Source organism: Rhincodon typus, chromosome 2, assembly GCF_021869965.1.
Source record: "Rhincodon typus isolate 14 chromosome 2, sRhiTyp1.1, whole genome shotgun sequence".
In the NCBI taxonomy this organism is placed as follows: Eukaryota; Metazoa; Chordata; class Chondrichthyes; order Orectolobiformes; family Rhincodontidae; genus Rhincodon; species Rhincodon typus.
This window is the reverse complement of record NC_063333.1, coordinates 72788415-72803061: the sequence shown is the minus strand read 5'-3', so window position 1 is coordinate 72803061 and position 14647 is coordinate 72788415. Positions and strand designations below refer to the sequence as shown.

Below are 14647 nucleotides of genomic sequence, written 5' to 3'. Positions count from 1 at the left end.
ACATGTCCATCCTGGGCCTCCTGCAGTGCCACAACGATGCCACCCGAAGGTTGCAGGAACAGCAACTCATATTCCGCTTGGGAACCCTGCAGCCCAATGGTATCAATGTGGATTTCACAAGTTTTAAAATCTCCCCTTCCCCTACCGCATCCCAAAACCAGTCCAGCTCATCCCTGCCTCCCTAACCTGTTCTTCCTCCCACCTATCCCCTCCTCCCACCTCAAGCCGCACCTCCATCTCCTACCGACCAACCTCATCCCGCCCCCTTGACCTGTCCGTCCTCCCTGGACTGACCTATCCCCTTCCTAACTCCCTACCTACACTCACCTTTACTGGCTCCATCCCCGCCTCTTCGACCTGTTTGTTTCCTCTCCACCTATCCTCTCCTCTATCCCTCTTCTATCCGCCTCCCACTCTCTCCCTATTTATTTCGGAACCCCCTTCCCCTCCCCCTTTTCTGATGAAGGGGCTAGGCCCGAAACGTCAGCCTCTCTGCTCCTATGATGCTGCTTGGCCTGCTGTGTTCATCCAGCCCTGCACCTTGTTGTCTAGAAAAAAGACAACATCAGTTAATATTGAGATGTACATGCATGCAAATTAGGTGGTTGCTGCTCCTTGATAAGAATAGAACTCATCACTTAAACCTGAAGGAGAAAGTCTGATTTCTTTTTTTTATTGAAGTAGAGTTTGATTTTTCCTTTTTTTTTGCTGTATTTTCTCACATTTCTTGTGATTGTGTACGCAGCTCAAGGCAGTGAAAAATTCTATTCTAGATGTTTTCCTTTTTGCTTGTGCTACAGATAATCAATCATTCACAAAGGTGTACATGTAAAAAGGGGCTTGGTTGTCCTTGTTGACAACTCACTGAAAGCTAAACTGCAGGAAGCTAGTAGGAAGGCTAATGGAATGTTAGCCTTTACCACAAGAAGGTTTGCTTACCGGAGTAATGAAGTCTTGATTCAGTTTTATAGGAGTACCTGAAATACTGTGTGGTTTTGGACTCCTTGCTTCAGGGAAAAAAAATGTTGTTTCCATGGTGGGAGTGCAACGAAGGCTCATCAGACCTATTCTTTGGCTGGGGAGACTGTCCAATAAAGAGAGATTAGGCAAACTAGGCCTGTATTCTCTACGGTTTTGAAGAATTAAATATGATCACATTTGAAACATACAAAATACTTAAAGGAACAGACAGGGTGGGTGCAGATAAAATATTTCCCCTGGTAAAACAGTCTAGAATTCAGGGACACCATTTAAAAATATTGATGCTATTTAAGACTGAGGTGAGAATTTTTATTTTAACTGGCGTGTGGTGAAACTTCTGAATTCAGTACCTCAGAGGGACCTGGAAGCTCCATTCTGAGTATATTTAAAGTAGTGATTAATAGGTTTCTGATTACTAATGGCTTAAAGAATTATGGGTATAGTATGGATAAATGGTATTCAAGTATTTGATCGGTAATGGCCATATTAAATGGCGAAGCAGACTTGATGGGATCAATGGCATACTCCTCTTCCTGTGTTGCAATAAACCATTTTCCCATAGCGACCAGAAGGCAATTCACATCAATTAATATATTTTTAAAAAGATTAAACCCATTAGATCAATACTGTAAATTTGTCCTACAGTAGTGCACTGGATGAATTCTTTAATGTTATCTTATATTTGATGCAGTGCACCACTTTTCAAGGTTGAGCCTACGCTGAATAATCTTCCTATGTTAATAACTTCTGCAAAATTCCAAATTCTGTGTGCCCAAAGTACAAATAGAAAGCAAAGTGAGGATTTATTTTAAAGCCAATATCCAGTCCGTTATTTTAAGTTTTTTTTTCAGTGTGTTAATACAAAAGGAAAATACTGTGGATGCCTGAAATCTGAAATTAACATCCTGAAATGCTCAGGCAGCATTTGTGTTCTGATGAAAAATGATAGACTGCAGATGTTAACATTGTTTCTGTCTTCGCAGGTGCTGCCAGACCTCCCCTGAATTTGCTGGCTAATTTGCATATTAATACCACCTTTTATTGTCATTATGCTATTTTTATCCTATTGTGTTCAATCCAGTATTGCATTAAAACACCACCTATTGCCTTTTGATATGACCTATTCAGGATACATAGGATAATAGAAAGTTTGCACTGGTGTGTCTTGCAGGCATTAATAATAGTTATACCAATTTATTAGTATGTATTCTAATGAGATATTCTGTGTCTTTTAGAGCATTGCAGTGGGATACTGATCCTTCTGTGCTCCAGCTGCAGTCTGACTCTGACCTCAGGTATGTCTCTGTGTTAATTGTTCCCATGCTTTATTGTACAAATTAATTATACAATAACCTGATCATCTTTCTTACCAAGAAAATCAAATTTACTTCAATCAATAAAAGTAATCTTACCATTACCATGCAATTAACCTGTATAAACCCAGTTTCATGTGAATAGTATTTTAAATGGCAAACACACGACATCTATTTGTATTCATAGATATAATATGAATATACCTTTTGGGGAATGAAAAGGAATTGAGTTAACAATAGCAAAAGTATCTGACCTGCAATGTTAGATGCTAGGTCTGTATAATCTAGACTTCAAACAAATGTGCTTAATTTTACTTCCCTCTCATTGTTTTTGAAAATATGATGTAACTTTTGATTTTAAAATGTCATTCTGTATAAGGTATTTAAGATGTAAAAGATCTTTGTCGTTATCTGATGCAGCCGCCGCATACCGAAACTTGTGATTTCAAAAATTACCCAAGTTGATTTTTTACCTCGCGAAGTGGTGTCATACTCCAAAGAGACCCAAACGCCCATTGCTCAACAGCCAGAAGGTAATAACCTGTTTTTCAAACATATTCAAATGTATTATACATTTGGAAATCCACATTTCAGTTGTATTTTATTTTGACCTGGTTTGTCTCCTACTTGCTCACTCAAATTCTTATTTAAAAAAGCCTGATATTTGTGGCCAATTCAAGAATCTTCTCACGAGACTTCTCTCCAGAATCAATGGCTATTGTGTAAGTCATCATCTTTTGCAATTTTTTTTGGCCTTGCACTTCTCCGAAAGCCTGTCTAGTCTGTCTTTAAAATGCTGTTCCCCTGGAATAGTTTTTTCCAGAATAGTCTTTTCCAGATTTCTGGGAAGAATAGAACTTCTTTGTTTCTAACCTTAATTCCCTATTTTCTCAATTTAAATGTATGTGTTGACCATAATATTACCAAAGAAAGCTAACAGGGGCACACTGCTACCAGGGAATATCTGATTTAGGTGGGATCTAGTCTGAAATTGAGTAGGTGAATTAACTAGGAATGATTTTGGGTGTTGGGCAGGAGTGAAAAGCTGACAAACATAGTGAACGAGTGGAAAACCGTGTGAGTATTGGGGAAAAATGTAAATGCATGCTGTTAGGCATGAGGTCTTGTGTGTTCCAATTTATTGAGTGAAAAAGTTTTAAGATTCAGACAAATACAAGAAAGAAAAAGGTTTGCTAAAGTTCTTGAAAGCTCAAGAAAGTCATCCTACCAACTTCACACTGAGCAACAACCATCCATGGGCAACATTTTACTTAGGAGTAATTCCAATATAAATGTTTGCCTGCCATTCTGACATTGTAATTGTTGACCAAATGTTATTGAGTGTTAGCAACATATGGCAACAGAAGTCCATGCTTACATCAGGTCTTTAGTATGTAATTTGATAGATGCACGTGTGGTCTTGCTATTGAAGAATGAGCTTGGAGTTTGAGGAAAATTAGGCAGCAACTGAGTCCTTTTTTTTTTTGGTGTGTACTTTTTAAATCTTCTAGCAATGGAATGTTTACAGATTTAAGTTTCTTGCGCTTCATTTTGTATTTTCCAGTAGTAAAATCGTGTCCAACGTCCAATTGAGACAAAATGATCACCTCTGCCATACACCATTCTGTTACATTCATATGGCAATAGCAAGCCCCTCCAGTGTATCCAACGCAGCCTGGCATGTTTTAAGGAAGAGCTGTGTCAAAGACTTAGTGCAGCCTGCTTAACCTTAAAATGAAATGTGTTTAAATTGCTAAACCATTTTACAAATTTAACTCTTGGTATATGGAACAAGAAGCTCCATCAGTTTAAGGTCAAAATACACTGTTAGTGTTGAGTTTATGATATACTGATGTGCTATTCCATTATGATGACTTAATTTCACAGATTTTCACATTGCAACAATTTAAAATGTTTATATACAGTTGCGTGCCATCATATATGCTATGATTCCCATCAGTTTATTTGGAACAAAAGTTTGGTAGAAAAAGAGACTAATTTTGATCCATATCTGTCCTTTTATTCTATCTTAACTGTCCAAAGCAAAAATATGGCGCCATCTTGTGGTGGTGGTTTAAAAGATTCTGTGGGGGAAAAATAGCTGACCTAAATTGCTAAGTATTATTGATGCAAATATAAGTATTCCACTGCAACTAGTTGGCAAATACCATTTCTTTCCTCGAAAAAATATTGATATCCTCTGTATTCACTGTTAAATTTGTTTTGTGACTTTTCTTTGCATGTTATTCACTTGTTCTGTGGCGAGAGACTCTGAAGTGACTTTAGGAGTACTAGGAAATCTAGTAAATCAAAATAGATCAGCATTTAAATCCGATCAACTGCACTGAGCAAAAGTTAGGGCACTCCATCCACTTGAATTGCACAAGCCATTGCTCCCACACTTAAATAAATCCAGCACTTTCTCTCAATTACCTCTTATGCTGCTTTAAACAAAATTTGCTACTCAAAATGAGCAAGTCAATGAATATCATGCAACCTTAAGTTTGTCTTGAAAATGTTTGTGAGAATACAAATTGTAATGTGAGTCAGTAGACCTTAAGAAAGTTAGAAGTCCATAGCATTTAACGTGTTGATATAAATTTTTAGTGATATTGTTCTATAAAAGAAGATGGTGAGAAAATGTAATTTTATAAGGAAAAAAATGATTCTATCTCTCTCTTTAGCTGTATATCTTAATTTGGATAATGTGTGGGCTTTAATGACTTTTTTTTTTCACCACATTTGAAGGATAATAGATTCCTAATGTATTTTTGATATTGTTATGGACCAGACCAGACCCGTTCAAATATATCAGAATTCCCTAGACTCTTAACTTTTATCTTATTTAAAGGCAAGTATAAAGTGCTGTGTTCCAGATGTAATTTGATTGGTCACACTGCTCATCTTTAAGTAAAACATACTTTATTCTTACACCCAGCTAAAATGGAAACGAAAGAAAGAAGAATTGGTATAACTTTAACTCTATTGGAAAACTTAACCGAATAACAGATTGTTTAACTACTAAGCAGCACCTCGGGCTCAAAACCTTTCTTAAAAGAAAAACTGGTCAAAATACACCTCTGAAAGCCATCACAGATATTCTTAAATGTTGGGTCACGTTTAAATTGTCACCAGTCTACCATTTCTATTTCATGCTGACTGTGTTAAATTAATTATTTAGACCAGTTGGGATGGATGTTCATTTCTTCAGAGTGCATGTTTCAAGGGTAATCAGTGGACTATTAAACCAAAATGATTTTGATATATAATTTTGAAAATGTATTTCATCTTGTGTGAATAAACTGATTGTTATGCTATATAATTTTTTTTCTGAAAACTAGAATTTATTTATATTGCAAGTATGACTTTTACATTTATGTACTAAACAAGCAGAAACTGGTCAAGCTTGTGACCTTCTGAATATGTGATGTGACATTGGTTGCTTTTGTCTAACAGTCAAGCGCATTACTTCCTTGCTATTGCAATCAAATTATTTTAAGCTTTTTGATTAATTAGATGGTGTAGTAGTGCAGTATAAAGTCAGAGTTCTTGGATCACATTACTTCGCTTTGATTCCATTGATAGTATTGAGCATTGCCCGGTCATTTATAATGCAAGTTTTTCATTATTCTGACTGGCAGTGGAGTAGTTGAAATGGAAACTTGGCTGTGCCTCAATTTACAACAAATGGGCAGGGAACAGGAAACATTGAAAGGTCTCATAGCTGAACAAGTGGCTGTGCTGTAAATTCTACTTGGTGTATCTGACATTTTGTGTTTATGCTCCAAATGATCTCTCTCCCATCTTTCTTCATCTCTCTCAAGCAAAATACCTGTCCATTCCTTTCTCACTTAGGTGATTATCCGCTTTCTTTTTTTGCCAACAACATAAAACTAATCAAAGCTAACAAATACATAACACAACCATACATCCATTTCAATCCATTTCACATGTTTACCTGAATGCAAACATTTTCTGTATTTTGTATAGAAATCTGTACTGGAGCAGGTTGAGCAAGTGGTGGCACCAAACCAGTATGATCACTTGGGTGCAGAGGTAATAGTAGTAGATGTTGTTGAAGGATATTAAAATTTGGAAGAGGATAATTTTGTTATTTGGTTTTGTGGATTCAATACATGTCTGTTGACATTTTAAGAAATTAAATAGACTAATTTGTTTTGCCATGTTGCCTACAGCATTCCATTTTGCTTGTAAGGTTGCTTGTATGATGTACGTTAAATCACATACCTCACCTCCTGTGAATCAGTTAGCCCACAGTTTATTGTGTGATGAAAGTAACCGTCCAAACAATGCTTCACAGTAACTTTACATTTGACTGGCTAATGCCTGCTCTACTTTTCAAATTAATGTCAATTTCTCTGTAGTACAAATAGGGAGGGGCTTGCATAGGCCACCACCCACCTAATTGACACCCAGACCCATTCAGACATTTTGGCTGCAAAGCAAACAAAGGATCAGATTTGTAGCGCCAGATCCTGTGCCAGTTGCTGAAAATTAGGTTGTAGACTTGCTCGCTGAGCCAGTGTATTTGTCACCAGACCCAAAACGTTAACTCTGTGAAGGAAAAAACAGATGCTGCCAGACCTGCTGAGCTTTTCCAGCAATTTCTGTTTTGTTTGATTGCAGATGTTTTGTCACCCTGCTAGGTAACATTGTTAGTGCGCCTCCAGTAAAGTGTTGGTGTTCTGTCCCGCTTGTTATTTACATGCTTCGGTTTGCTGGGGTGGTTGGCATCATTTCCGGTTCTGTTTTTCAATGGTTTGTATATTGGGTCCAGTTCAATGTGTTTGTTGATGGAGTTCCGGTTGGAATGCCAGGCCTCCAGGAATTCCCTGGCATGTCTCTGTTTGGCTGGTGCAATTATGGATGTGTTGCCCCAGTTGAATTTGTATCCTTCTTTGTCCGTGTGTTTTGAGACCAGTGAGAACTGGTCGTGTCTCTTGGTGGCTAGTTGGTGTTTGTGTATCCTTTTATTGTCAGTTTTGTTCCAGTTTGGCCTATGTAATGTTTCTCTCAGTCCTTGCATGGTATTTTGTATATTAAGTTAGTTTTATTGGTTGTGAATATAGGATCCTTTACGTTCGTCAGTCACTGTTGCAGGGTGGTTGTTGGTTTGTGGGCTACCCTGATACCTAGGGGTCTGAGTTGTCTTGTGGTCGTCTCTGATGTACAGCAGGGTGACTAGTGTTACTGGCCACATTGTGCCGTCTTGTTGTGTTCTGTCGTGGCAGTAACAGTGGATTGTGCTTTTTGGGTATCCATTCCTTTTAAAAACGCCATATCAGTGCTCCTGTTCTGCTTTTTGCAATTCCAGGTTGCTGCAATGTGTTGTGGCCCGTTTGAATATTGTCCTGTTGCAGCTCTGTTTTTTGGGTATCGGGGTGGTTGCTGGTGTTATTAAGTATCTGGTCAGTAAGGGTGGTCTTTCTGAATACACTGGAGTTCCCCATTGTTCTTGCGTTCCACCATTACAGCTAGGGAGGGTAGTCAGTTATTGTTCTCCTCTTCCTCACCAGACTAAAATTCACATAAGATGTTGTTTATGTGTCAGTGGGTTTCTTCTAGTCTTGTGAGTTTGATAATCAAGAAGGTATCATCTACATAGAGGACCCAGAGTTTGGGTTGTATAGTGGGGAGTGCTATCCGTTCAAACCTTTGCATTACTGCTTCTGCCATCAGTCCTGATATTGGGGATCCTTCTTGGACTCCTCCTTGCTTACGTGGACTCCCTGAGATACACAAGCCAGGGTTCTCCCTCAAACCTATTTTCTCACTACCAGGTACGCCAACACATAGATTAGCCAAAGAACCACAATGGAAACTGAAATGATTAGAAGAAAACACTACTCACTCCTTCCACTCCTCCCAAGAATTCCTCTACATCATCAAGGACACCACAATAGAATAAGACATGATAATGATATCCTTCGACATAACAGCACTATTTACATCCATAAACATCGACCTAGCCAAAGAGACAATTGCCACTCTGCTGGAACGAATCAGGAAGGCAGGCACCAACAGCATCAACAAGGACAGCACCCTGAAACTGCTGGATCTGTGCCTCACAACCCACTTCACCTTCAGTGACCACATATTCAAACAAATCAACAGAACACCAGCGTGATCCCCGATATCAAGACTGACTGACAGACCACGACAAGAAAACGCACTGGTCACCCTACCATATATCTCCGAGATGACCACAAGACTACTCGGACCCCTAGGTAACAGGGTAGCCCGCAAACCAACAGCCACCCTGCAACAGCTACCGACAAACGTAAAGGATCCTATACCCACAAACAATAAAACTAACTTACTATACAAAATAGCATGCAAGGACTCTGAGAAACATTACATAGGCCAAACTGGAACAAAACTGACGTTAAGGATAGATGAATACCAACTAGCCACCAAGACACACAACCTGTTCTCACTATTCTCCATACACATGGACAAAGAAGGATATGAATTCAACTGGGACAACCCATCCATAATCACACAAGCTGGACAGAGACGTGCCAGGGAATTCCTGGAGGCCTGGCATTCCAATTGGAACTCCGTCAGCAAACACATTGAACTGGACCCAATATACAAACCATTGAAAAACAGAACCGGAAGTGATGCCAACCACCCCAGCAAACCGAGGCGCATAAATAACCAGTGGGACAGAACACCAACGCTTCACTGGAGGTGCACTGACAGTGTTACCTAGCAGATTGACAAAACATCTGCAATCAAACACACCAGCTCAGTGAGGAAGTGTACAACCTCATCCACAACCTGAGCTACAAATTTTTTCAAAAACTTTGCTGGAAATTACTCTCATCATATGTGTTGGTGTGATTCTCAAGCATTTGTGTTGGGGACCTTCAAATAGAAATGAGACCTCTTGTATGTAGGCACCTAATTTTTGCTCTGCTTCACTGTTTCAACTTTTTGGCACTGGGTCAAGTTTACCAATTGATGTCCTGTTTCAATTTTTCAGACCAGACTTTTAAATTTATGATGTGACTCGGAATCAGTAACTTTTATTTTCAAGTTGAAGTTTAGGGATCTGTGGACATTCGTTAAGAGAATAAGGCCAAGACGGTCCATGGTTTTAAACAAACAATAATAAACTTTATTGATACAGCATGAGAACCATAATACAAATTACTACATATGTATGACTTATTTGTATTACCAAAAATTACATGTGTTAAACACGGGCAGTAGATGTGATTGAACATTTCCATGGTGCACATTGAATAGCAAATGCAGTCCAGATAGATCCCATGGATTTCTAAGCATTCACCCCCACCCCGCCACCCAGCCACCCAGAAGTTAATGACACAGGTCATAAACTTCATGAGATTACAATTCTTCCCTTTTGCTGATCTGGCCTTGAAAGTATTTCGCAAGAACCATTTCATTGTGGACTGCTTCAATGCTGCTCCTGTTCAGGTTTATCACCCTATTTTTCTGGATCTGCACTTCCTTGACTTCAGTAGTCATGGCCAAGCATTAATCGAGCTGTACGTTGATAGCCTCTTTGAACCACTCTATCCCTGGATTTGTTTCACAAGCTCCAGACTTGAATTGCTTTTAGTAATTATAAACAATCTCAGCTGGTTCTGAACCCCTCACTACTTCCCCAACATAGCCAGCAACTTTTCTATTTTCTCAGCTGCCCTGGAATATTTCTGAGTTGTAACTGCAACACTTGGCTACCTCAATTCCTAAAACTTCTCCTGAGTTCTGACAGCATTGAACCATTTGACTACTCTTGATTCCTACCAAGTCCCCTACAAATAACCTGTATGGTTCAGTTGCTTTCCCAGCATTGCAGCCAACTGCAGCACATATAACATTTGGGTCTGCTTATTTCTCCCTCGCGCATTGCTTTTAACCTTTTTGAACTTCTCCGTTTTCCCTGAACTGAGAATGATGTATTGAGAACTTGGCAGTAAGCCCTTTCCCTGTTGCTAGTCAGAATTGAATCATGACAACGTTTTAAAATAATCAAATGTAGCATCCTTGGAATAGAGCGTACCCTGAAGATTGTTTTCTCTCAGTTGAATAGCTTTCATAATCCTCATAACATTAGGAACTGTGGATAACACAGAGACCTGGAATTGCATATAATTGGGCCAATTACAGATTGTTTTGGAATTCCATTATTTAGTTCTCTTTCACCTCCGCATGATCAAGGCAGAGAAAGATTGGCCAAAATTGACCAGTACTTTAAATGACTTCAATTGATCAAATCATTGGCAACATTATCAGAACAAGTTAACTTTCAGCCTTGCTTTGGCAAATGCCTCATTTCCCGTTTTGTTTGATTAACTTCTTTCTCTATGTTTACGAATGTAATTTGTAGCTAAATTGATACGTCTGTCCATAAAAACAAAAGTGCCCAGATAATTGTGGGAATATGACCAAAGTACTGAGATTTGAGCAAAAGATAGTGCGCATTTAGTTTCCGATGACATCACCATGAAGTATCAAAAGTTAGATGTTGATCTTTGAAGCTAAAATTGGACGAAGTCTTCAAAAAGGGAAAAAAGCTTCTTAGCCTTATTTAGTACAGATGTAAGAGTATCTTCTACAAAATTATTGTAAAATGAATTCCAGTATATGCATCTTGTTGAGTCTCACAAAGTGTAAATTAGTGTTATTTCCAATCAAAATATATAAACTATCAAATCTGTAATAAATTAAATACATTGGGGGGTAAATTTAGGTTCAGTAATGCCTCTTAAGTTTCCAAAATTGTGTCCGTGACATGTATGCATACCTCTGGTTTACTATACACTCATGGTCACGTTGAAAGATTATTTAACGTGCGTGTACGTCTGCTGGAAGACCATGACTGATTTACCACTAATGATTCTGTTTTGGAGTTTGGCCTCTTGTTACAGCTGACCTTGTGTTTAACTGCATTAGGGACTCTTCTTTCACCCAAGTGGACTGTTTTAAAGATTAGTTTTAGGTTATTTCTTCTGGTTGTGTGGCAATTTGAAGTTTGGATGCTTCCTAGAATGGGTTAAAATTCAGTTGGTATTTGGGTAATAGACTGGCTAGTATTGAGCGCTCAGGTAAATAGGAACAAGAGTAGGCTATTTAATATCTACATCAATGGAACTGAAGTTGAGAGGGTGGAGAATGTCAAGTTTGTTGGAGTCACAATAACTGATGACCTGTCCTGGACTTCCCACGTAAATGTGACCGATAAGAAGGCATAACAACGTCTTTTATTCCTCAGGCAGCGCAGGAAATTTTGGCACGTCCATAAAGACCCTCACCAACTTCCACAGATGCACCATTGAAAGCATACTGTCCGGGTGCATAACAGCTTGGTATGGCAACTGCTCTGCCCAGGACCGTAAGAAACTACAGAAGGTGGTTTGCACGGCCCAGACCATCATGGAAGCCAACCTTCCACCCATGGACTCCATTTACACGCAACCTTTCTACAGCAGACAGCCAATATCATCGAAGACCCATCGAATCCCAATAATGACCTCCTACAACATCTTCCGTCAGGCAGAAGATACAGGAGCCTGAACACGCATCAGCAGATTCAGGAACAGCTTCTTCCTGGTCGTTATTAGACTGATGAATGGACTGAATAGCCTCCAATAATGTTGATCTCGCCTAGCACATGCCCAGTGCAATGTAACCTCTATGTCTCCATCTAAGTCTTTTTACAACCTCTGATCTGTACATCCTTGCTTACTATGATCTGCCTGTACTGCTCGTAAGTAAAGCTTTTCCCTGTACGTCAGTACACATGATGGTCGGTTGGTCGGTCGGTCAGTCAATCTATGCAGTGGCATCCTGGCTGGTCTGTGACCTGGCACACAACCTTGCCCATTATTTCTTAATACCTGTAGCCAATACAAAAAAAAAATTGATCTAAGTTAAAATTAATAATTAATATAGTACCAATTGATGTTTTCAGAATTGAGTTCTAAATTTTACCATCCTCTGAGCTGACATTATTGCTGTCCTTTTTCACCTACCCTGGCTCCACAGATGCTGCCAGACCTGCTGAGCTTTTCCAGAAACTTCTATTTTTGTTCCTGGCAGTTTCAACTGATGGAAATTGTTGATCAGTGAATGGGGTGTGTGAATTGAGTAATGCTTGGCGTGTGATATTGCATTTGAAGATGTATTCATTTACAATTGCTACTTTAGTATTACAATTGAACTTCTTCCTACTGCACTGCATCCTTGCACCTGGTGATAAACCCTCAGCATTGATCTTTTCCACTGCCTGCTAATATGTGCCTGGTCGGCCTCTGGTATCCCCTCAGAGTTTGCAGGACATCTCTCTTTTTGTTTGACCTCTTCAATCAAGATCTCAAGTGCAGTATCAAAAAACTTTGGGGCTTATTTGCTTTTGCAGCTAATCATTGTTGTACAGCAGCATTCCCAATGATCTGAACACCTCCTGCAGCCGCAATGTACCTTCCCTTTAAGAGAAGAGGGCTATCTTCAATTAGTGTTGAAAAGTAAGCATTTGGGCCCCCTGCTTTTGTATGCAACCATTGAACAGGGAGGTTAATGCTGGCTGCCTGCAAAAATCAATGTAATGAGCAGCCAGCACGAAGCTGGCTTTCTGCCTGCATTGCTTTGAATGGGCTCATGTTAATCATGCATTGTGATCCTTCCGTCCATTTTCGAGGACTATCCAATTTAACCCCCAGTGACTTTTATCATGCATTACACATATGTATTTTGGTAAGTTAGCTGTTGGCAGAATCTGCCTGTCTAATCAGACCAATAAAACTTTGGAGTCAAATGACAATCCAGCGGTTATTGATTTATGAGGTTAGACTGGAGAAAATGTAAATATTCAGCCTTGAAAGGAGGCAACTGAGAAGGAACCTCATGTATGCATGTAATATAGTAAGTGAGATGAAAAAGGAGAATAGAGCAGTCCTTGAAATATGACTTTGACAGTAAGATAAAGGGGCACCAATTCAAATAGATTGAGAAAATTTCTTAGTTTTTTTTCCCTTGCATAGCATAATTTGTACTTAAAATGGGCTTCTGTCATGCCGTCTGAAACCTTGGCTTAATTTGAAATATTTGTGTTTTAAAATTGGGAAATCCTGGGTTTTTCAAGAAAGTATATTAAGATAACCAAATGGCCTTCTCATTTGAATATGTTGTAGTATTTTTGTGGTACTGTTTCAAGTCATTTAGTTGTACATGAATCAGATCATTTTTGTGTGTGGATAAAAGTAAAGTCCAATTAAAACCTGAAATGAACATAAATAATTGAAGTATTTAGAACGCTGTTGAAAGAGAATATTATTTCAGGTATTGGAATTTCATATACATAATTTTTTTAATTAAGGTATTAAAAATTAAATTAACCATTGTGAATACCATGAAACAGACAGCATAATTAGTGGAAAACAGATGAAGATTGCACCTTGATTTCTAGCCCTAGGCGGTAGAATTTGAGTGTAACCATGAATAATTCACCATTTAAAAATAAGACTGAAAATTAAAGAAATGTTAGTACCATGAGTGTGAATGAAATTCAGTGCATTACAGCACTTGTGTAGTTTTGTTAATATCTGCATCTGAGCAGATTTTTAAAAGACATGCACGTGTTTTGGATGAACTTTTTAAAAAAAGAACTTTTAAAATACAGAATTATTATGTTGAATTCAGTTTTAAATAATGAAAATATAGAAATTTTATGTAATTCTTTGTAAGTGATCATCTTCTGAGACTTTAAAAGTGGTTAAGCTTCAGAATGCCAACTTAGCCAGGAGTTGTTTTTTTCCATTATTTTGCAGTCCTATTTCAAAAAATAATGAAAACCAGAAACCTTGTATTTGAATAGGATGGGGGTAAAGCACTTAAAAATGTCAGAAAGGCAAATGGAGCATTGCATTTAGAAATGATTGGTTATTCTGGTGCTTGCCCTTCTAGCTTTTAACATCAAAATAAAATTGCAATTTCCTGCAGTTGCATTGCTGCAAAACACTTTGTAAGCCTAACATCATTTATAACACTTTTTGGCAGCAATTCTGCAAAGAATGTTAGATGAAAAAAAATTTTGTTTACAGCTCTGCAAATGTGTTGTTTGTACTAATATTTACAAATGTTTACTTGTTACAACTGGATATTGGGAAATTGTGTTTGAGGGGAAAACTATGCCCTATCCATAAAGCAAAACTGAAGCTTTCCCGAAGAGGCCAGCCAAGAAAGAAAACAGTTTTTTTTTTAAAATCAGTTTTGGGAATCAACCCCATCCTCTTAAGAATTTTCTCTTTCTATGTATATTATGTTACTATTTCAAAAAATAATTTAAGATAAACCATCAT

General features: G+C 38.3%; 1 protein-coding gene across 1 annotated transcript in view; it reads left to right on the top strand.

Moving 5' to 3' along the window:
- The window catches only part of LOC109931378 (cytoplasmic dynein 1 intermediate chain 1), a 236843-nt gene that overhangs the window by 37609 nt on the left and 184587 nt on the right, over nucleotides 1-14647 (top strand). Inside the window, exons 5-6 of the mRNA XM_048611130.1 lie at nucleotides 2199-2276; nucleotides 2715-2827. Coding sequence (XP_048467087.1) covers nucleotides 2199-2276; nucleotides 2715-2827 — 191 coding nt within the window. The remainder of the gene's footprint in view (nucleotides 1-2198; nucleotides 2277-2714; nucleotides 2828-14647) is intronic.